The sequence below is a fragment of the Dromiciops gliroides genome, chromosome 6 (assembly GCF_019393635.1).
Source record: "Dromiciops gliroides isolate mDroGli1 chromosome 6, mDroGli1.pri, whole genome shotgun sequence".
NCBI lineage: Eukaryota > Metazoa > Chordata > Mammalia > Microbiotheria > Microbiotheriidae > Dromiciops > Dromiciops gliroides.
The window spans coordinates 1,028,248-1,050,482 of NC_057866.1; the positions used below are offsets into that span (position 1 = coordinate 1,028,248).

Below are 22,235 nucleotides of genomic sequence, written 5' to 3' on the forward strand. Positions count from 1 at the left end.
GCACTTATTAAGTGCTTCCTGTATGCCAGGCGAGCAGAAGACTCAAAGGAGGAGGAGGTACTTTTAACTCCTCCTTGTTGTTAGATGGCCCCTAGGGGGCACCACAGTGCACAGAGTGCTGGCCCTGGAGTCAGAAGAACTGAATTCAAATCCTACTTCAGACACTAGCTGCATGAATCTGAGCAAATTACATCACTGTCACCTGCCTCGGTTTCCTTGACGGTAAAATGGAGGTGGTGATGCCAGGGCTGTTGTGAGGATCAGCACTGCATGAATGCTAGTTTGGTCCTCCTCCTTCTTCCCAGGGCTGGGAAGCCTTCCAGTGAACCCTCCTGACCTAAGAGCTTTGCCCCTCTCCTGGCCCACACGCCCCAGCTTCACCAATCCTAACCCATCCCTGCCTCCATCTTCCTGTCTGTGCTCAGTCCCCTCAGCTGGAAGCCACAGCGACACAAAAGCTCCAAAATGTCTGTAAGCAAAGCCTCAAAAGAAAACACAGCTTGGACACAAACTCAACCAGAATCACTGGGAAAGAAGCAGCAAGAGTTAACAAAAAAGTTAGAACTTTTATAAATGGAGTGAGAGCAGGAGAAAGGAAAAAGGGGGAAAGAAATGGGAGCCAAGGAAGAAGGGATTGGAAAGGGAATTAACAGCTTGGCACTAGAAGTACATATCTTTGCCCAAGCATCAAATCCCTGACAATTAAAAAGGACCAAAGAGAAGCCAGTGATTCCATGAGAAAATAAGTATTAAAACAAAGTCAAAAGACTGAAAAAAAAAGAAAATCTAACATATCTCATAGGAAAAACTACTGACCTTGAAAACAAATTGAGGAGAAAAAAATTTAACAATCATCGGATTACTTGAAAGCCATGACCAAAAACAGAGCCTGGACATTAGATTTCAAGAACTCTTTTTTTTGGGGGGGGGTAGGGCAATGAGGGTTAAGTGACTTGCCCAGGGTCACATAGCTAGTATGTGTCAATCAAGAACTCTTAGAAGATTGTCCAGATCTTTTAGAACCAGGGGATGAAGAGGAAAGAATCCACTGGTCACCTCCTGAGAAAAACCTCAAAATGAAAACTGCCAAGTTCATCATAGCCAAAACCCAGGGCTTCCATGTTAAAGAAAAAACACGCTGCATGAATACTAAGGAGCCACAGTCAGGATCACACATGACATAGCAGCCACCACTATAAAAGAAAAGAGAAGCTGGAATATGATTTTCCAGATGGCAAAGAATATGGGTTTACCATTAAGAATAACTTACCTGGAAAGACGGAGTATAATCCTATAGGGAAGAAAATGGATTTTTAATTAAGTAGAGGACTTTCAAGCATTCCTTATGAAAAGACCAGAGCTGTGGAGAATCTTTGAGGTTCAAACACAGGAGATATGAGAAACATAAAAAGGTCACCATGAATGAACAGTGCACTATTAAGGACTAAACTAGGAAAAACTGCTTTCACTCTAACAAGGGGAAATGATACATGCATGAGTCCCTTCTTTTTTTTTCTGATAAAAGTATTTTATTTTTTTCCAGTTACATGTAAAGATAGTTCTCAACATTTGTTTATACAAACTTTCCAATTTCAGATTTTTCTCCCTTCCCCCTCCCCTAAACAGCAGGTAATCTGGTTTAGGTAATATATATATATATATATATATATATATATATATATATATATATATATATATATATATATATATATATATATATATATATATATAAAACATCAAACATATTTCTGCATTAGTGCACCAGTCCCTTCTTGTGAGAAAATAATGGGATTTGGCAGATACTCAAAGGCCCACCTGGAGATTAATCTAAACTGATTGAATTAAGTGAGAGTGATTGGCCTACTTAAAGTTAATTAGATTGTAACCACACCTGGCCAGCCCTTAAGAAGGTATTGTTCTCAGAAGCTAAGGACTTTGAACTCAACTTGAGACCACCTTCAAGTCCAGTGAACCAATGGATTTGGTTGATGCCAACCAATCAGCTTGAAGCAGTGTGTAAGGCCCGCCTCTGTTCCAGACCTATAAAAAGCTTCTGCAAGCAGCTTGCTAGAGAGTTCGTGATTGAAGCAGGCTCATGGTGGAAGACTTGAAGAAGAACCAGACCAGGCTGGAACTCTAGGCTAGATAGGCCTCTTCTTAACTTTCTGAACTCCATGTGAATACCCGGTATGCTTTAATAAATGCTTAATGCCCAAAGACTGGTGCTGAAGCTTCTCATTGAAGGCAACCACACCATTTAGATTTTAGACATCACATTCTAAAGCCTATCATCATCAGGGGCCACAGAAAAAGTACATTTAGGCCTGGGGGTAACCACTCTTATGTCTGGATGATCTTAAGAGAAGGATGGAAAGAAAGGGGAAAGGGAATGTACTGGGAGGGGAGAGAAAGGACGGTTAAGGAAAATTATCTCACAAAATGAGGGTGCACAAGTAGACAACTCCACAAACAGGGAATAAAGGGTGTGGAAAAAGGCTAATACTTGAACCTCCCTCTCATCTGAATTGGTCAAAGGAGGGAAGAATGCACACACACAGTTGGGCATGGAAATATATTCAACCAACAAGGAGATAGGGACGAAGGGGGAATTAGAGGGAGGATAAATCAAGGGAAGGGTTAGTCCTAAACAAAACAAGTCTAAATAAACACGTACAAACTATTTCAAGGTCTTTTGGAGGTGGCAAAGAATGGGTATCCAAGGGGCGCCCCTCAGTTGGAGAATCGCTGAACAAGTTGTGGCATATGAATGTGATGGAACACTATCGTGTGATAGGAAATGATGCAAGGAGATGATTTCAGAGGAGCCTGTGAAGACTTGTACGAGCTGATGCAAAGTGAAGGGAGCAGAACCATGGGACAGGTGGGTATACAATGACAACAATATGGTAAAGACAAAGAAGTTGGAAAAAATCAGGACTGAGGTGCCAACATCCACATCACAGGCAAAGTGCTGCTGCTGCCCCCCTGAGGGGGCCCTGGGCTCCAGAGTTTTCCCAGCCACTGGCGGAGTGAGTGCTGAGCACTGGGATTTGGCCCATACCACTGACAGGCTGGGAGGCTCCACAGCACCTCCACATTCCCTCAAGTAGGAACCTTGGGCTCCATGACCTCAGACATGCACTGAGCCAAGGATTGCAGCACTTGCCTTATTAGTGAGAGATAAAGGCTCAGAGCACCCACATCCCCATTCTATCCAGAAGATGGGGCCAGCCACTAGAGCTGCCTGTAGTCAGAGGGAAGAAGAGAAATGCTTAGGGGCGCTAGGGCCCCAGGTGCGTGCGCCAGCCAGTGGGCAAGGAGCTAGGGAAGGGAGGGGTCAGGCAAGCTGACTGACGATCTTGTCTCTCATCATGCTCGGTGCCCTGGATAAGGACAGAGAGAGATGCTGCTGAAGTCAAGCATGACTTCTCAGCTGTGGCTCCAGACCCCCCCCCCTTTCCTGGGGTTCCCACAGGGTCTTCCACCCTGAGTTCAGGGCCCCTCCAGCCCCCCATTCTCCTGTCTAGTCTCCCAGAGGCCCTCTCACAGATCTCCAGGGCTCCAGCAATGCTGAACCCCATCTCTGTGCCCCAGGCTCCCCTGGACAAAGTCAGGGAAGGGACTTTAGGCGAACATTTGTAGAGACCACAAAGCCCATGCCAGCACCAGTGAACATTCCTGGTCCATGAACATCTGCATTCTCCTCGCCAGGGCTCAGCACTGTTGAGTGGGAAATGACCCCCCCACCCCAGCCCAATTCTTCTCCCGCTGCCCCTACTTGTACCTCAGCATGGCACCAGACCATTGAACAGACATGTGGCCACGCTCTCCAAACTGTTTCTCACTCAGGGAGAGATTGAATTAAATTGGATTTCAACACAGAAGCTGAGGGAGGCAGAGGCCCCACAGACGCTTCTGGCTTTCCTGGAGTCTGCAAGGGCCTTGTCCTGAGTTTGAGGCAGATTTTGGTGAGCAGGGCTAATGGTCCAGGAGAGAACTGAGGGGTTGAGGGAGTGGAAGTCCCAGGGAGGATGAACAACAGGGTTTGGGGCTGCAGGGGAGAGGGCCGTGAAGGGATCAGCTGAAGCGATTTCAGAGTTCTTGAGCATGGAGACAGAGCAAGGGTCTGAGTATCTCTGAGGCAGCTGTTAGGACAGCATCTGACCACTCCTCAGTTTCCTTTGCTAGATTTCCATGTACCACTGGCTCCCTAACTGAAGGGGTCCCACAGAGTTCTGTCCTGGGTTCCTTCTTCTTTTGCCTCGATGTGGCTCCCAGGGAATAAATGATCATCTTAATGCTGATGACTCTCAACTCTACTTCTCCAGCCCAAACCTTTCTTCTTGACTTTTTTTTTTTTTTTTTTGCAGGGCAATGAGGGTTAAGTGACTTGCCCAGGGTCACACAGCTAGTTAAGTTTCAAGTGTCTGAGACTGGGTTTGAACTCAGGTGGTCCTGTTGACTTTTCATCTAAAATCCCCAACTGCCTTCTGCACAGCTCGGAATGGAAGTCGTGTAAACGCCTTCAACTCAACATGTCCAAACTTGAATTTGCCCCTTTGAAGCTTCCCTCTTTCTTGTCAAGGGTGCCATCCTCCTCCCAGTTCCCCAGGTTAGTAACCTAGGCCACATGCCCAACTCCTCACAACCTCTGCCATACACAATCTGCCTTCACCACGTCTTCCATGTGTACCCCTTTTCTTCTCTGGCCTGGTGCAGGCCCTCATCACCTCACACCTGGATGACTGCAAGAGTCACTGGTGGGGAGGGGTCTGCCTGCCTGCCTCGAGTCTCTCCCCACTTTAGTCTATCCTCCACCCAGCTATCAAGGTGATTTTCCTAAAGGGCAGGTCTGACCGTGTCATCCCCTTACTCAACAAACTCTAGCAGCTCCCTGGCACCCCCATCAAGCCTAGGCCAAAAAGATCTTTACAAACTGTTGACTTTTTTCTCATGACTGTCCTGCATTGCTCTCATTTCTCTTTCCATTCCTTCCTCTCTTTCTCTACATCTTCGTTCTCTCTCTCCTACTTTCTCTTCAAAGTCCCTTTTGAGAGCTTCCATGGCCTGAGACCAGTTCATATGTTTCTTGGAAGCTTTGGATGTTGGAGCTTTGACCCTGTTATTATCTTCTTCTTCTTCTGAGGATGTATTGTGGTATACCTTTTCCCCAAGGAAGTTTTCGATGATCTTCTGCTTTCTCTGCCTACTCATTGTGGCTTACTATTTCTTGGCTTTTTACTCCTTCTTAAAGTGTAGCGCTGCTTCCAGGACACACTGTTCGTGTTACAGCGTGACCCAGGGGGTGATTGGGCTTCTTCTCAGCCTGCCTGGCTTGTGAGTAATCACAGCCGCTTTCTCTTTGACCCAGAAACAGAAGTCTGATTGAACTCTGATTCTCTATGGTCGGAAGCTTGGCGTGCTTTTACCCCTCCCCCACTGGGCCACCACCACTCGATTCAGCCCACTGGTTCAGACCCAGGGCACTTTGCCCCAACTCCAGTAGATACTGCCTCCACTTCACCCAGGCCTACTGCCGAACCCCCTCACCAGTCCGTGATCAGAGCCTCAGAAGCTGCTGGTGCGGAAGACTCTGACTTGCTGGAAGCAGTGTCCCTGGCTGGGTCCAGACCGCGCGCTGAGCTGTTCAGCCTGATCAGTAGGTGATCGGAATTGCCCTCTTTTGCAGAGAAATAGTCTCACTCTGTTCTTATGTGCATTAGGCTGTTCTGGGTTTTGATTTTTACTGAATTATTTGGGCGTGAATGGATGGGTTGATCTGGAGCTTGTGGGAGTCACAGCCTGTCCTCTGCCATCTTGGCTCCGCCCCCTGTTTTTTTTCCAAAAAGATCTACAAAAACACCCCAGACTGAATCCTAACTGGGAAAACCAGGAACAAGTCACAGGGGGTCCATTTTTCCAGCCCAGGGTAGCTTAGGGAGGTGGACAGAAAGGTCTAGGGACCCTGGAGATGGGGTCTGGCCAGAAGCCCATCTGTGCCAGTGGCATTGAAAGGGTGCCATGGGGTCCCCTCATGCCATCCAGTGCCATCTAGCACTTGGTCAGTCACTGCTCAGTTCTCAGCTGGAATGAAAGGGGATCTGCTAATGGGGCAGTGGAGATGATCACAAGGGAGCTCTGGTTGTGTACTGAGCAGGGACAAGTTTAGAAATGAACAACACCTCTGTGGCTCTGAACCTAGCAGCAGAGCCAACTCGCCTCCAGCCTCCAGCCTCCAGCCTAGGGTAGAAGTCAGCCCTGGGATAAGCAGGGCAGCAGAGTCAGACCAAAGCACAGTGGGCAAACTTGTCATTCTGAACCTGCTGAGCCTTCCAGTGGGATCTTAGTTTCTGAGTCCTCCCAAAGTCTATAGAAAAGTTCCTAACCAGGGAGAAGTTAATAGGCTCAAACCTGTAGCAGGAATTTGCAGATTATTTTATTTATACTTTTAATGATTATCTCAATAAAATTATCAAAGGGCTACTTTATAAAACATGATAAAATGATAGCAAAATTCATCTGGAGAAAGAAAAGAGGGGGCAGCTAGGTGGTACAGTCGATAAAGCACTGGCCCTGGATTCAGTAGGACCTGAATTCAAATCTGGCCTCAAACACTTGACATTTACTAGCTGTGTGACCCTGGGCAAGTCACTTAACCCTCATTGCCCCACCAAAAAAAAAAAAAATGAAGGGAGAGACCTCAGACCCCCAAACCACCTGATGTTGCTTAAAAAACAGAAAGATCAAAAACAAAAACAGAAAGATCAATGGAACAGATGAGACACAAGAGAACTAGAAACGATGGAACTTAACCTCATGTTCAATAAAACTGAAAACAGAAATTATTTAGAAAGCCTTAACCCTACTTGATAAAAACTGCTGGGAAAGCTGATGGTTATTAGGCTTAGACCAACATCTAATACCACATTCCAAAATACATTCTAAATGCATTCATGACTTTAATATTAAAGATCAACCATAAAAAATTAGAAGAGAGATCATGTACCTTTCAAAGCTACAGGTAGGAAACGTATCTCATTTTTTTTTTTTTGGCGGGGCAATGAGGGTTAAGTGACTTGCCCAGGGTCACACAGCTAGTAAGTGTCAAGTGTCTGAGGTCGAATTTGAACTCAGGTCCTCCTGAATCCAAGGCTGGTGCTTTATCCACTGCAACACCTAGCTGCCCAAGGAGATCTATCCTTAACCAAGCAAGAGATAGGGGCAAAAAGGTAAAATCTGATTATATAAAATTGAAAAGCTTCTGCACAAATAAAATGGATGTACCTAGGTAAAGAGAAACAATCAAATGGGGGGAAAAATCTTTGACTCAACCCTATCAGACAAGGGTTTAGTATGCGAGACATAGAAAACTAACAGATATCTGTGCATAATACACAACCAAAAGCCATTCCCAATAGGTAAATGGTCAAAGAATATAAACAAACAGTCCTCAAAAGAAAAATTGGAAAGTAGAAACAATCACATGAACAAAGGTTCCAAATCACTAATAAGAAGAGGTTTCACATTCTGCAAACTGGCAGAGATGACAAAAGACAGGCAGAATCAGTGTTTTAGGGGAGAAAGGCATACTGGCGCGCTGCGGGGAGAGTGGGGAATCAGTATAACCATTGGAAAAGCCATTTGGAATTAACTATAGAAACAGAAACAACTAACCATACCCTTTGACCCAGAGATTCTAGGCTTATACTGCAAAGAGACCCTTGAGAACAAAGTCCCCTCGTGTACCAAAGGGTTTGCAGCAGCACATACTGTAATAGCAAAGTAGCTGCCCTTTGATTGAGGGATGGATAAATATTGGTTCATGAATGTAATGGAAGCATGAAAAGATCTCTATGAATTGAGGAAGAGTGAAGTATGCAGAATCCCTGAAAGCTTGAAGGCCCTTAAGCTGAGGGATGAAAACAGCAGGAGGATGTAAGAGGACAAGCTTGGGTCAGACCGCCTTCAGGAAGTGAGCCAAGAGGGGACAGCTAGGTGGTGCAGTGGATAAAGCACTGGCCTTGAATTCAGGAGGACCTGAGTTCAAATCCAGCCTCAGACACTTGACAATTACTAGCTGTGTGACTCTGGGCAAGTCACTTAACCCTCATTGCCCCACCCAAAAAAAAAAAAAAGGTGAGCAAAGTACCTACTAACATCAAGTCCAAAGTCAAGGAGTGGACTGGGAGAATGAGCAAATAAAAAGAGAGAAAAGAAAAGAAAAAGAAAACCACCATAAAGAGCTATTATGTTGATGGGGAAGCTCCACACAAACCCAGAAGATAATGACTCCAAAGCATCTACAAGTAAAGCCTCAAAGAAAACTGCAGCCTGTGTGTAATTTAAAATTCGAAATGCGGGTTCTAATCTGTCCCCCCAGTTTTGGGGGAAACTGACTAAAATCACTGATAAATGAGTTTAGGTTTTTTAAGGGTTTACTGAAAGGCAGTAGAAGAAAGAGAAAGACTGAGAACAGATTTCCTATAACCTGGCAATTCTAGCCTTCCTAAGCTCCCACTTCTCAAGTTCTCTGCCACCACATTGATCTCTCACACCAAAAAGAGGCCGAGCTCTCTCACCAGCGTCCACTTCCTCCTTCCGATTCCCCTCCCAGAAATGGGAGGTTCTTCAAGCTGATTGGCTAGTTTCATTCAAATTCATTGGTTCACTGGACCCAAAGGTGGTCTCAATATAAAGTTCAAAGTTTTTAGTTTCTGGGAACAATCGCCTTCCTAAGTACCCTTAAGTACCAGCCAGATGTGCTTACAATCCAGCAAACTGGAAGTAAGCCAGTAATCCAGGCAGCAGTCAGTCACCTTATCCAATTCAATCAGTTTAAACCAGTCTTCAGGTGGGCCCCTGAGCATCTGCTAAATCTCATCTATCACATTCCATTATCTTGACATACCTGGACACAAGTCAACCAGAATTCCTAGAAGTTAAGCCAAGAGTTTCTTTGGTTTTGTGGAGTTTTTTTAAGGTTAAAAAATGGTTTTAAAAGCAGTAGAGGAAAAATGGGAAAAGAAATGAGAGCTATGGAAGAAAGATATGAAAGATATGAAAAGAGAATTAACAACTTGACACAAGAAGTACAAAACCTTGCCCAAGAAAATTAGAATGCACTAAATAGAAGCCAATGACTCCATGAAACATCAAAAAAGATTCAAACAATGTCACAAGACATAAGAACAGAAGAAAACATGAAGTAGCAAGAGGGCAAAGTAGAAATAGCAAGAATCTGCCAGTCACCTCCTGAAAGAAATTCTACACAAACTCCTAGGAACATTAGGGGCAAATTCCAGAACTCCCATGTCAAGGAGAAAAATACACTAAGCAGCCAGAAAGAAATCATTCAAATGCCTAGAAGCCACAGTCAAGATCACAAAAGATTTAACAACTACAAAGATATAGGAGTGAAGATCTTGGAATGATATTCTGGAAGGCAAAGGATTAGGATTACAACCAAAATTGAGTATAATCCTATTGAAGAAAATGGACATTTAATTAGATAGAGGATTTCCAAACATTTCTGATGAAAAGACCAGAGCTAAACAGAAACTATAACATTCAAACACAGGTCTCAAGGGAAACATAAAAAGATAAATATGAGTGAATAAGGGACTAAATAGGATTAAGTTGTTTACATTCTTATATGGAGAGAGGATACACATATCCCCTCAGAACCCTATCACAATCAGGGGTTGTAGAAGGAATCTACTTAGACAGAAGTCCTGAGTTATTCTGTTATATTCTGATGATCTAAAAGGAGAATGAAAAGCGGTGTGAAGAGGAATAGATTGAGGGAGGGGAAAAGGGAGAGGACAAACAGAGAAAACTTATCTCACATAAATGTGGCACATGAGTGGAAGGCTAAACAACAGAGGAGGAGGAAGTAGAGAACAGGACACACTTGAACCCAGCTGTCATCTGAACTGGTCACAGGAGGGAAGATATACACCCACATATAGAAATACACACAAACATAACACAGCTAGGTACAGAAACATATCTTACTGAAAAGGGAAATAAGATTAAGGGAAAGGGAGAGGAAGAAGAGGAAGAGTAGATTAAGGGAGGGACTAGTAAGACCCAAACCAAACTCTTAAAGAGGAGGCAGGGAAAAACAGAAAAGGAAAAGTGTAAGAAAATAGGATGGAGGTCAATACACAATTAACAATCATAACCATAAATGTTAATGGGGGGCAGCTAGGTGGCGCAGTGGATAAATCACTGGCCCTGGATTCAGGAGGACCTGAGTTAAAATCCAGCCTGGGGTAAAAATTATTTGTGGTAGAGATTAATATTCCCGTTTTTAGCTAACTCATTTGGGAGGGGCCACATCTGGCCCACCCTGAGGTTACATATGCTACTGAACTGAGAAGGAGAACTCTCCATAGGCAGTTTTTGAAGGACCTCCCCTTTTGGGGAAGGAAAGATTAATTGCTCCCTGAAGGGATGGGGAGGGTTGCTTCCAGAACGCTAGGCTTCTTCCAGAATGCAAGCTCGCTCTCCGGTCTTTCTGTCTGGTGACTCCCCTTGCAATGGCGAGTGTTCGTTCTGTCTCGGCGTGGTGTGAGCAACTGTAGGGGTTGGTGAGTTAATTACGGAAAACCCTAAATGCCTTTGAACTAGCTTAATTGGAAATGGTCTGGGGTTGCATAGGTTAAGTTTAGAGTTAAGAGCATTTATCTGTATTTTTATTTTCCTATTTCCTTATCTTTGATTTTTATTAGTTTCACCTTTGTTGTTTAATTAATTCCCAAGTAATAAAATCTGATCCTTTTGTGAACTAAAGCTTAGAGGCTCCTTTCTTATTGGCCTTGGAGAAATATCTAAAAAGGGCAGTTCAAAGGGGAGGGTAAACCTAAAAGGTCCCTCATATTTCTGGGACCCTAATATTAAGACGAGTCACCCAAATAATGCTCCATATATCAAATTTTGGCCCTCACAAGCCTCAGACACTTGACACTTACTAGCTGTATGACCTTGGGCAAGTCACTTAACCCTCACTGCCCCGCCAAAAAAATAAAAAATAAAAACAATGTTAATGGGATGGACTCACCCATAACACAGAAGAGGACAGCATACTGGATTAGAAACCAGAATTCAACATTATGTTGAAGAAGAAACATACTTGAAACAGAAAGATATACACAGGATTAAAATAAGGGGCTGGATCAGAATCTATTATCCTTCAACGGACAGAAAAGACAGGAGTAAAAATCATGATCTCAGAAAAAGCAGCAGAAAAAAAAAGACTTAATTAGAAGTAAAAAACAGAAAAACTACATTTTGCTAAAAGGTACCCTAGACAATGAATTAACACCTAGTCCAAACAAACATACACCAAATCTCAATTCTTTAAAAAAAGTTAAATGAGTTATAGGAGAAATAGACAGTAAAACTATAATAGTGGGAGCTCTGTCAGACCTAGATAAATCTAATGAAAAACAACAACAGAAAAGAAAAAAAGGTCCTGAATAGAATTTTGGAAAAGTTAGCTATGGTGGAATTCTGGAGAATAGTGGGAATCATGGGAAGTGGGAATAGAAAGGAGTATACATATCTCTCAGCTATACATGGCACCTTCTCAAAAATTCACTACAAATGTTAGGGCATAAAAACTTTATAAAACAAATAAAAGTATAAATATTAAATGTATCTTTTAGCATCCATAAAACAAAATGATTCATTCAATAAAGGGCTTTTGAAACAAAGATTAAAAATTGGAAACTAAATAATTTAATCCTAAAGAACGAGTGCGGGGGGGGGGGGGAACTAGGTGGCACAGTGGATAAAGCAGCAACCCTGGATTCAGGAGGACCTGAGTTCAAATCCAGCCTCAGACACTTGACATTTACTAGCTGAGTGACCCTGGGCAAGTCACAGAAGAAGAAGAAGAAGGAGGAGGAGGAGGGAGAAGGAAAAGGAGAAGGAGTGGGTCCAGGAATAAGTCATACAAATAATCCCTAATTTTATTTTAGATAATGATAATAGTGAGACCAGCATATCAACATTTGTGGGACATTTGAAAAAAATGTATCTTTCTAAATGCCTCCATAAATAAAAGAGAGAAAAGGCACATCAACAAATCGGGCACTCAACTAAAATAGCTAGGAAACCAACAAATTTTAAATTCTCAGTTAAAACCAAAATAGAAATCATGAAAATTGAAGGAGAGATTAGCAAAAATAAAAGCCAAAATCAAAAAAATAAACCCAACCCACTGAGTTAATAAATAAATCTAGGACCAAGTTTAAAAAACAAAACAGATAAACTATTAGCTTATTTGATTTTTAAAAATAAAGAAAACCAAATTACTATAATCAAAAATGAAAAAGGTGCATCTACAACCAATGACAAAGAAATACAAGTAATTATTAAGAGCGATTTCACCCAAATATATGCCAATAAAACTGACAATCTAAATAAAATAGATGAATATTTATAAAAATATAAACGGCCCAGATTATCAGAACAGGAAAACGTACTGAAATGACCCTCTCTTAGAAAAAATAAATAAAACAAGTCATAGATGAACTCCCAAAGAAAAAAATCCCAGGACAGGATGGATTTCCCAGCAAATTCTACCAAACGATTGAAGAACAATTAATTCTAAAACTATAACAAATTGTTTGGATAAAATAGGAAAATTCCTTCTCACATAGACGTCGTCTTGAAATCTAATCCAGAAAGAGTCAAGAAAGAGAAGGCAAAGTACAAGCCAATGTCCCGAATAAATACTGGTGTAAACACTTTAAATAAGACACTAAGGAAACTACAGCAACATGGAACAAAGAGCACCCGCTCTGTCCCGGCTGCGTCTCTACCAGGAATGCTGGGCTGGTTTGAGAGTAAGAAAACAATCAGTGTAACTGACCTTCACTGATAACACACAATTATATGATTGTTGAATAGATGCAGAAGAAGCTTTTGGACACAGTGCCCATTCCTGTTGTTGCTGTTGTTTTTAAAAGGTTAGAAAGCTCAGGAATAAACAGCCGGGTGGCACAGTGGATAGAGCAATTAGGAAGACGAGTTCAAATCAATTCTCAGAACTTTACTAGTTGTTTGACCCTGGAATAGTCACTTCCCCTCTGTCTGCCTCAGTTCCCTCAACTCTAAAATGGGCATCATAATACTACCTTCCTCCCAAGGTTGCTGTAAAAAGCACCCAGCACATAGTAGGTGCTTAATTCACATTGACTGACTGACTGAGTGACTGACCAATGTGGTTGGGCCTATGCTTTGGGAAGCTGACAGCTAAAGGGAGGCAGGCTTGTGCAAGGGTGCAGGGGTGAGTGGGCCCAAGGGCTGACAGGCCTGGCCATAAGCCCTCCACAGTCAGACATCAGGGGCTTGGCATGAGGAAGAGAACCTGCCAAGTCCAGCTGGCCCTGCCTCCTGCCTTGGCCTTGCTAAGGGAACAAAGCACCACTCTGGGTGACAGGTCAGCAGCTCCCAGAAGAGGGAGGGAGCCCTGGCAGTCTGGCGAGGAGGCCCCAGGACCACCCCCAACACAGGGGGAGGGAGGACACAGACCTGGTCCCTCTTTCCCCTGGATACTTCCAGGTACTCCCTCCTTTCCCATCAAATTAATGGGGGGATTTGAAAGCATCGAGCAGATGTGTCTTCTGTCTAGAGGGCAGGCCTAGGGATGAGTGGCCCAGCAGGGCATGATCCGCCCCCCACCCCCATGGCCCGAGGCAGAAGCCACAGGCCCGCTACCGGGGGACACAGCTCCCCTGCCTCAGGATGAAGCCCCCAGGTGAAGGCCATGGGGGGAGGATGCTTCCTTCAGGGAGAGCTGCACCCCTGCACATACCCGCATTTGCTAAGTAACACACGGGAGGATGGATGGTGGGGCTCCAAGATGAAGGATGACCCCTGGCCCACAACAGGAAAGGAAAATGAAGCTTCGACGCTTCCAAGTCAGCTAAGACCAAGGAAAACCTGATATTAGCCATCTCCAGCTTGGCCTGTGGCCTGGTGATCACAGCGGAGCAGTGAAAACTCTGGGTGCCAGCCTGTGGGGAGCCAAGAGTGCGCACCCCCACCCTGGGCTACAAACTGGCAGAGAAGAGCCAGGTCCCAACTTAGGGGGGTAAATGTGGAAAGTCCTGTTGGGGAGCCAAAAAGGCAATTGTCCAGGTACAAGAGGGGCAGTGGGGCGAGAGCCAAGTGCTTGCCAGCGCTTGAGCCATTGGCTTTTATCAAAGATCTGCTTTGGATCAGGCACCAGCCTAGGCACTCGGCAGGGAGAAGACAAAGATGGGGAAGCGTTTGGATCCCGAAGGAGTTCCCATCTACTTAAGGACAAGGCCCCAGCTCTTCTGCCTTTGTGACGCTGCTGCCCACTTACTGTCCTCCTCCCTCTTGCTGCCCCTCTCGCAGGGATCCCTGGTCCCTTGGCCATGCCAAGGGGGCAGGGGGAGGTGTGCCCTGGGAGGTCACACAGAGGGCCTGTTGTCATTGGCTCAGGCTTCCCGGCGTGCATGCTGAGGAAAGCGGGGGTCTGATCCCAACTCCGTCTCCACTTCCTGGGCTCCCTTGTAAGCCCCGAGGGGGCCTCCCAAGAGCCCCACAGCTGGGGCCACGCGAGAAGGGACAGGCACTTATCAATGCTGCCTTCCGCACACCAGGCCCATGGTTCACCTTTGCTTACCACTTCACTCGGCCCTGTGAAGGGTGGCTTTGGCCCAGGTCCCGGAACCCCCCCAGCATTGCCCTGCTTTGCCTGTATGAGTCTCTAGACATCAAGAGCACATGACCACTTAGGGGGTCTTAAAGGGGGCGCACATGATGCCTGCCCTGAAGCTCGGCCTTCCAGAGAGGACACTGAGAAGGCCCCAGGGCTGGCACATCTCCCGGCTGCTCCTCCCCACTTGCCACCTGAGCCCCAGCACACGGCTTGAGACAAGCGCCCAGCACTGAGGTAAGGAGCCCTGAGGCCGCAGGCCAGCTCCCCTCCTGAACACAAGAGGAACAGAAGCTAGGAGAGCAAGCCCGCGTCAGCTCTACTCACCCCGGGACGATGGTGGATGGGACGACCAGGATGATCAGGAGCTGGGCCTGGTGCAAAGCCTCCACCACATGAGTAAGCGTGTGCAGGAGGTCCCTGAAAGAGAGGGGAGGGCTTAGGAAATAGGGATCCATGTCCAAAAGTCTGCGGGACAGCGCCGAACTGGGGCTACTCACCAGGCCCCACCCAAGGAGGGGCTTCCTTCCGCCCCTTTCTGCCCAGACTAGGAAGAGGACACTGCGAGGGACACAATCCTGGGACAGCCCCCGGGAGGAGGCACCTTTACTTCTTACTTCACGTATCCCCCCTGTCAACCTGGACAAGTCAAGCCAACAAGCCATGACTAAGGACAAAGCCAGTCTGCTGTCCAGCGCAGCTCTGGACTGATAAGGGAGGCCTGTTAGCCATCTCTTAGAACGTTCGAAGTGTGTTAAATACTGTATGTAGTAGGACCAGGGAAACCAATCCTGGGGAAATAGGGACTGAAATATTTTTCTTACAAACGAGTTCCCCAACCCCAGGGAATGAAGGAGTCGAGCCACACGATGGCAGAACAGAGTGGGATGTCTCCTCCACAGTTATTTCATTCCAACTCCTACCCCAGAGGCATCTCGCCTCATGGCACTGGATCCTCACGGAATCCAAGGAGAAGCCCCTGACTTTCCAAAAGGAAAGGGGCCCGTTCGGGGCCAGTGCTCACGACTCAGCAGCTCCTCCTGACATCAGCTCCTGGTTCTGCCAGCAGGTACCAAACCAAACCCGCCTAAATAGTCTCCCACATGACTCATGTGCCCTTTGACCCTTCCCTTGATGACACACAGGGACAAGCACAGATCCCTGGGATCCTCCACCCCGCCACGCCCGACAATGAACCAGGAACCATGACTCATCCAGTAGTCTCATTCTGAATGCTTCCGATCTACTCCACAAGAAAGGAGGAGGTGTCTCATCAAATGCTTTGCTCAGATCTAAGTAAACTATGCCCACATTTCTCTCATCCTGAAGGAAAAGGAATCAAGGATGGATTTTTTAAAGGGTTAGTCTACAGTCTATTCCTGTTCTATTTTCAAGTCTTTATTTTAAACTTCTATTGTTATCTCCTGCCTTATCCCCTTCATTTTCCGGGGTGCTGCTCTATCCTCTCCCTCCTAGAGTTCTCTCCTACAGTGAAGGATAAAAAGGGAGAGAGGCTTAGTAATAATCATACCTAACATTCACACGTAACACTGTGTGCCAGGCGTTATGCTAAGCACTTTGCAAAGATCTCATTTGATCGTCACCACCAACCTGGGAGGGAGGTGTTCAGAGAGCCAAGGCAGAGATGGGCCCAGGGTCACACAACTAGTGTCTGAGGTAGGCCTTGAACTCAGATCTTCCCCTGTCCAGTGCCCAATTCATTGCATCACCTTGCTGCCTGGCTAAGTTCAGAATAATTACCCCCAAAGTCTGACGTATGCAGTGTTCCACGCCCGTGGTCCCCCCCTCTGCTTTCTCCTATCTCTTCTGGCCAACTCAGAGCCAGGCTCTTACATGCCCCAATCGCCTCTTCAATGGCCCACTCCACCACTTCCCCAGGAGTCAGAGTCGAGCTCACAGGGCTCCAGTATGCCATTTCTGGTATTTCTTCCTTCTCCTTCTCCAAAATGGAGACGTCTGCCCTTCTCTGACCTTGCAAATATCTGTGCTTCTTACTAGCCCCGACACCTAAGTCGAGGGCACTGTGGGAAGCCTGTCTCTCATCATCCGTCCCAGAGACAAAGCTGGCAGGGGGCAGTTCCAAGGGAGGCAGCCCTCCCTGCCATGGAACATCTGGGAAAGATGCCAAGCGAGTGCAGTTCCACAGGCATATCGAGGAGTTCTAAGAAGCCAATACAAAGTTCTTCCACTGATGGCAACGGACGGATGCTGGGCAGCCTGGGGACAGGGTCTTGGCCCCTGGGCAGGAGGTGTTGCTGGGTGGGGAAAGCCAGGTATCTGGGGCCAAGGTTGGGGGAGCTTCCTGTAACCTTTGCCCTGGGTCTCTCTCCTTGTCTGCCTCAGGGTCACAGGGGCTGGGGCTGGCCAGCACCAACCAGCTTGGTTGGGCTTGGGACTCTCCTGGTCTGCCAGGACAGGAGAGGAAGCAGAAGAACAGCCGTTGGCCACACCTCCATTCATTGACCTGGAGTCCAGCACCATAGCCAAAGCCAGGGGCGGAGGGTGGCAAAGAAGAACCACCCAGAAGGACCAGGCTTGTTGGACCATTGGGAGAGGAGCAAGAAGCGGGAGGGGGGGCGAGTTGGGGGCGGGGTTTGAAGCCTGGCTCCCTCTTCCTGCTCCAGACTCTGGATTCTCACCAGAAATCTGACAGTCTCCCCTAAAGAAGCATTGGGGAGTTGGCTGGCCAAGCCAGCCCTGCTGCTGTTGGCAGCAGCCAAAACCCCAACCTGGCTGACCCCAAGCCACAACAGAGGCAGAAGCAAAGCTGGCAGGGCAAAGCAAAGGCTGGGAAGCCAGTCTGCTCTGCCCATTACCGGGGGGGGGGGCGGGGAGGGCCTTCTACTGTGGGTATACTTGTGTGGGTGTGACAGAGGTGCCTTAAAGAGAATTCCCGAGGTGCCTCTGCTAGAGAGAATTTGAGGGAAACATGAGCCAAACAGCCCACCCAGAAGAGGACAGGAGGAAGTTCAGAGGGACCCAGAGAAGGGAGCAGAGCCATGTTATTCCCAGTCGATTTTATACATGCTCTACGTCACCAACGATCCTCCTCTTGTTTGTTTTGTTTGCCAATTCACCCTAGCTTCTTCTTGACCTCAAAAAAAAACAAGGCCCAAGGCCTCGAGAGGTGTAGGAGCCCTTAAGGGAGTTTGGAGGAGAAGAGGCAGAGAATGGGCACTGCATCTTCTTGGCATGACCCAATGCCAGGGTCCTGGGGATCTGGCTCACGTGAACCCTCCCCTCCAAAGGCAGAAGTGGAACTAATTGGACAAAGTCGCCCAAGCCTGCTCTGGCAAAAGGAGCTGGGACTAGGCCAATTCGGAGGGCAACAAGACTGCGAGGGGGATAGGTGACCTGTGGAAGAGAACAGGCTTAAACCCCCTGGAGCAAACAAACACTGCTCGTCGTGTGGTGGGCACACCGTTTAGGCAGCAGCAAGCCAGGGCTCTCCTTGGAAAAGATGCATTAACAAGCCGGGAGGGAGACCGCTGACAGCTGGCCTATGATTTATGGGAAAGGAAACAAAAAGTAAACTTTCCTTAAAATATAGTCCAGGTTTTAAATGTCTTCAATGTCTTACTCCATGAGTCTAAATGAGTGGGGAACCTCTCCCCCACCCACCCCTGACCCGTTAGGCCTGGACTATCCAGCCTGCACGTGGCCGGGCCCCAGGAAGGACGACAAGGCTGGGCTCACTGGCCTGATTGGGCTTGGCCGCAGGGGCAGCCCTTCCCAAGGAGGAGAACTGTCCGAGAATGGGAGCATGCTGAGCTCTAGCAGAGAGAGAGGCAGGGGTGCTTGTCCAGACACCTCCTCCTGAGGCTGCTTCCAGATGAACTCTGGGGCCTCCTTGGGGGAAGGGGTGCAGGCTCTCCCTGCCAGGGGCCCCTGTGGCAGCCCTGAGGCCATACCTGCTGCCCCCTTCTCCAAGAAGACTCTGGGAGAGCACTGGCAAGTCTAATCCCCAAAGAGAAAATGTTCACCCTCAGCTGGGCCCGTCACAGCCCCATAGGGCAGCAGCTCACAGAAGCACCAGCAGAGGAGAGCACAACAGGAGGACCCCGAGTCACCTACTCCCCAAATGGAGAGAACTTCCCAGGAGGTCAAAAAGGCAAGCACTGCCCTCTGCCACCTTCCACCCACCGTCCTCCCTTCACTGGCTCGGCCACTAGGCCCACGGCAGGCTCAGCGCCTAGGACGGCCATGAGCCAGGCCACAGCTCTGCCCTCAGCACCACTTGGGTGAAGGGCGGGCCGCCGGGCGGGGGTGGGGGGGGAGAGAAGGGCCGAACCAAGGGCCCCAGAGGGAATGGGCAGCCCCCTGAGCTCCAGCAGAGCTGGTACTGGGACCAGCCGGCCCCAAGAGGAGGCCCAGGACAGACTGTGAGCACGGGCAGGGACGGGGGCAAGAACAACCCACCGCCTGCTGCCCACCCGCCTCCTGGGACACAGCTCCGACTGGAAGGTTTCCTGACCAAAGAGGCCAACTGAGGCTCGCCCACTTTCCCCCACCGTTCTGAGTTCTGGAGGACCCCTCTCATGTGCCCCTGAACCTTCCCTTCTCTAGGGGGAAACACCCTCAAGTCTCCTCCACCAATCCTCCTGCAGTATCAGCTCCAGCTTTGCTGCCATCTCTGGAAACCCTCCCACCATGGGGGGGAGAGGCTTCAGCTAGCACCTACTATGTGCCAGGCCAGGCTGAGTACTTGACACATCGAGTCTCCTGGCAGGGAGAGGTTATTCTGAGCCCCATGTGGTTCATTCAGACCCCCAGGTCCTTTTCAGACAAACTGCAGTCTTGCCATTCTCCCCAGAAAACAGGGCATCTCAGGAGCCCAGCTGTGCCTGACTGACACTGGGGCCTGAAGCCAGAGGATGGGCCGTGACCAACATGGCCGGGGGACTGGTATGAGGGTACCTCGTGCCCCGGCTGAGCCGTGTGCCCCATGTCTGTTACCTTCCACTCTCCTGCCTTTCTCCCGCCCAGTGCTATGTTTGCCAGAGACTCCACAATGACCCGGCCCTCCCTGGAGACCCCCTCCCGGGCCTTTTGGAGCTGACTCCTCCGAAGGGCCTGGGACCATATTTAGAAAGCACTCAGCAGGTGTCTGGCACGTAGTAGGCATTCTTCCAATGCTTATTCCCTTCCCCCCTGCCTCACAGCCATAGAGCCCCCACCTGGGCTCTTGTCTGCCCCCCCCACCCCCCGCAGGGCCAGCCCTCCACCCTCCCGAGGCCTAACGAAGACCCTGGAAGTGGGCTCCAAGGCCGCGGCAGCAACAGTGGCAGTGGCACCTGGGGAGCTGGGTCTTGAGCCAGCTGGGGTTCAGAGTCTGGCCCAGGCTGAGGGGTCCTGAGGGGGCACGCTGGGCCCCGATCCCTCACCAACACGTGTCCTAGGCTCTCCCTCTCCTGGGCCCGGCCAGTGGGCTCAAGGACCCAAAGTGCCAGATTTCCTGCCCCTTCTGCTAAGCTCTCTCTCCCTGTCCCTATTCTGTCCCACCCCCAGCTAGCCATTCCACCCCCTGAAATGAATGACTCAGTAGGGCACCTCATCTCCGCCAGGAATCGTCCTGCGGGCCGTGCCACTGTCTGCCTAATGCCCCAGGACAGAAATGAGTAGTCACGGCGAATCTCTGCTTAACAGACTCATTTGTCCAGGACACGGGAAAGCTGGAGGGCTGGCAGAGGGTTTTCTGCTCTTTCCCAGAAACTGCCCAAATGTGAGGATGGCAGGGCCGCAGGGGCCTGGGGCTTGGGGGGGCAGCACCAGGACTAGGGATTGTCTGGATACCCGCCATCTCCCGTGCCTGGGGCAGCTCTCACTTGTCAGCCTGCCCACCCTCCCCCAGCCCTCCCCAGGCCCAGCTGCTCTCTGTCTGGACAGCATCCAGTCACACACAATCCTCCAGACAGAATTGGCCAAGGGCAGGACATGGCAGACTCCTGCCTGGTCACAAGCATTTTAATGGGGCCTGAGCCTGTGTGAGCTTCGACTACATCGCTGACTCAGGCAGGGCTTGTCTCCCCCAGACGGCCCGCTTCTCAGCCTTTCCACTGGCTCCTATTAATGGCATATTCTCAGAGTCGGTCCAGTTCCCGAGCTTGACAAGATGGCATCCCTTGCTCCTGGCTGCTGGCCTTGTTTCAGCGGGTGAGCTCTTCTGGTCGGCTCACCGTCATCTCGCCATCTTTGGTCCAAATGTCCATCTGCTGCAGGAAGGCCAAGCACAGGTCCTGGAGGCCCGGCCCCGGGCACTTTCATCAAGCAGACTCCGAGCTGCTAGGGACAAGAACAGCCTGAGACATGACCGGGTGCTTTGTGGAGATGGAGGAAGCTATGTGTAGGGCCCTGCCCTCACTGATCAGTTCAGGAGCCCCATCAAAAGTGGGCATGGGGCCAGGCTGGCACGGCCCACCCTGGGGAAGGCTGGCTACTTCTCAGTGCTGAGCTGTCTTTTTTTGGAAATGGGGACATTTGCCCTGCCTGAGTCAGGCTGCTCTCCACAAATGTCGCTGATGGGGGCTCAGCTGTCCTGCCGGGCAGAGTGAAACAGCACTCCTCTGGGCCCGGGCCATGAGAAACTCTCACTCTCCTCTGGCTTCTCTCCGACATCAGCTCCCCACAATGCATTTCTGTCTGGGTCTTGGCGTGGGTGCCTGGGAGAAGGGGCCATCTGTGCCTTGCGCAGCTCTGACCATCCGGACTGATGGGCATCTGACTGGGCTGGCTCCAAAGCCAGTCAGCTAGCAGCCAGACAGGAGCAGAGAGGGGCTCCCACTGGCCACTTCTATATGCTGGTAAATGCTCCCGTATACCCATGTTCTAGAGCTCGCCCACCAGCCCCTCAGTCAGAAGGTGCTGGAGGGAGAACCCGAGGCCCATCCCTCACACAGTGAAAGCACCCCCAGCAGGCAGAGTTGGCATCCAGGCAGAGGGCACAGACAGATCTGGCGTTCTTCCCAGTCTGTTCCCACCTTTTCAAAGGACTGCCTCTGTTCCTCAAGACTTGCTCACAGTTTTCCCTTTTGTAAATGGAGGTCACAGGACTTAAAAGGGACCTTGAAGGTCATGTGGTCCACCCCTTGGTTATAGAGGAGGAAACTAAGGTCTGGAGGGGGAAGGGGCTTCCCTGGGGTGCCCCAGGGGGTCAGTGGCCAGTGAGATTCTCGAGGTGCCTGCTGCCCGGGGCTGCTGTGAAGGATAACTCTGCTCGCTTCAAAGCAGGTGGGAGTGGGAGCCAGGGTGGGGTGGGGTGGGGTGCACTGGCGTGCCCTGTTCACACTTCCTTTAAGAAGCCAAGACAAAGCGAGGCAGGCTGGGGCTCTGGGCTTGGTGACAAAGGGGCACAGCAGGACCTTCCTTCTAGCCCCCAACCAGGAGCCCGAGGGCAATCCCAGGCAGGGGCACCCCTGGAAACGAGGGGTGCAGGTTAGTGATCCTTGAGAAACTGAGGTTCTGAGAAAACAACCTCTGTCCACCATCAGCCTCCAGGGGAGGACCAGGGCAGGGAAAG

At 49.0% G+C, this 22,235-nt stretch overlaps 1 protein-coding gene across 3 annotated transcripts in view; it reads right to left on the bottom strand.

Annotated features, from left to right (window-relative positions):
- Positions 1-22,235, bottom strand: part of CHID1 (chitinase domain containing 1) — an 84,993-nt gene that overhangs the window by 36,390 nt on the left and 26,368 nt on the right. For 2 of the 3 annotated variants that reach the window (XM_043972427.1, XM_043972428.1), the window contains exon 8: positions 15,026-15,118. The exons of the other annotated variant lie outside the window; for it this stretch is intronic. In XM_043972427.1, coding sequence (XP_043828362.1) covers positions 15,026-15,118 — 93 coding nt within the window. The remainder of the gene's footprint in view (positions 1-15,025; positions 15,119-22,235) is intronic. 3 annotated transcript variants of the gene reach the window in all.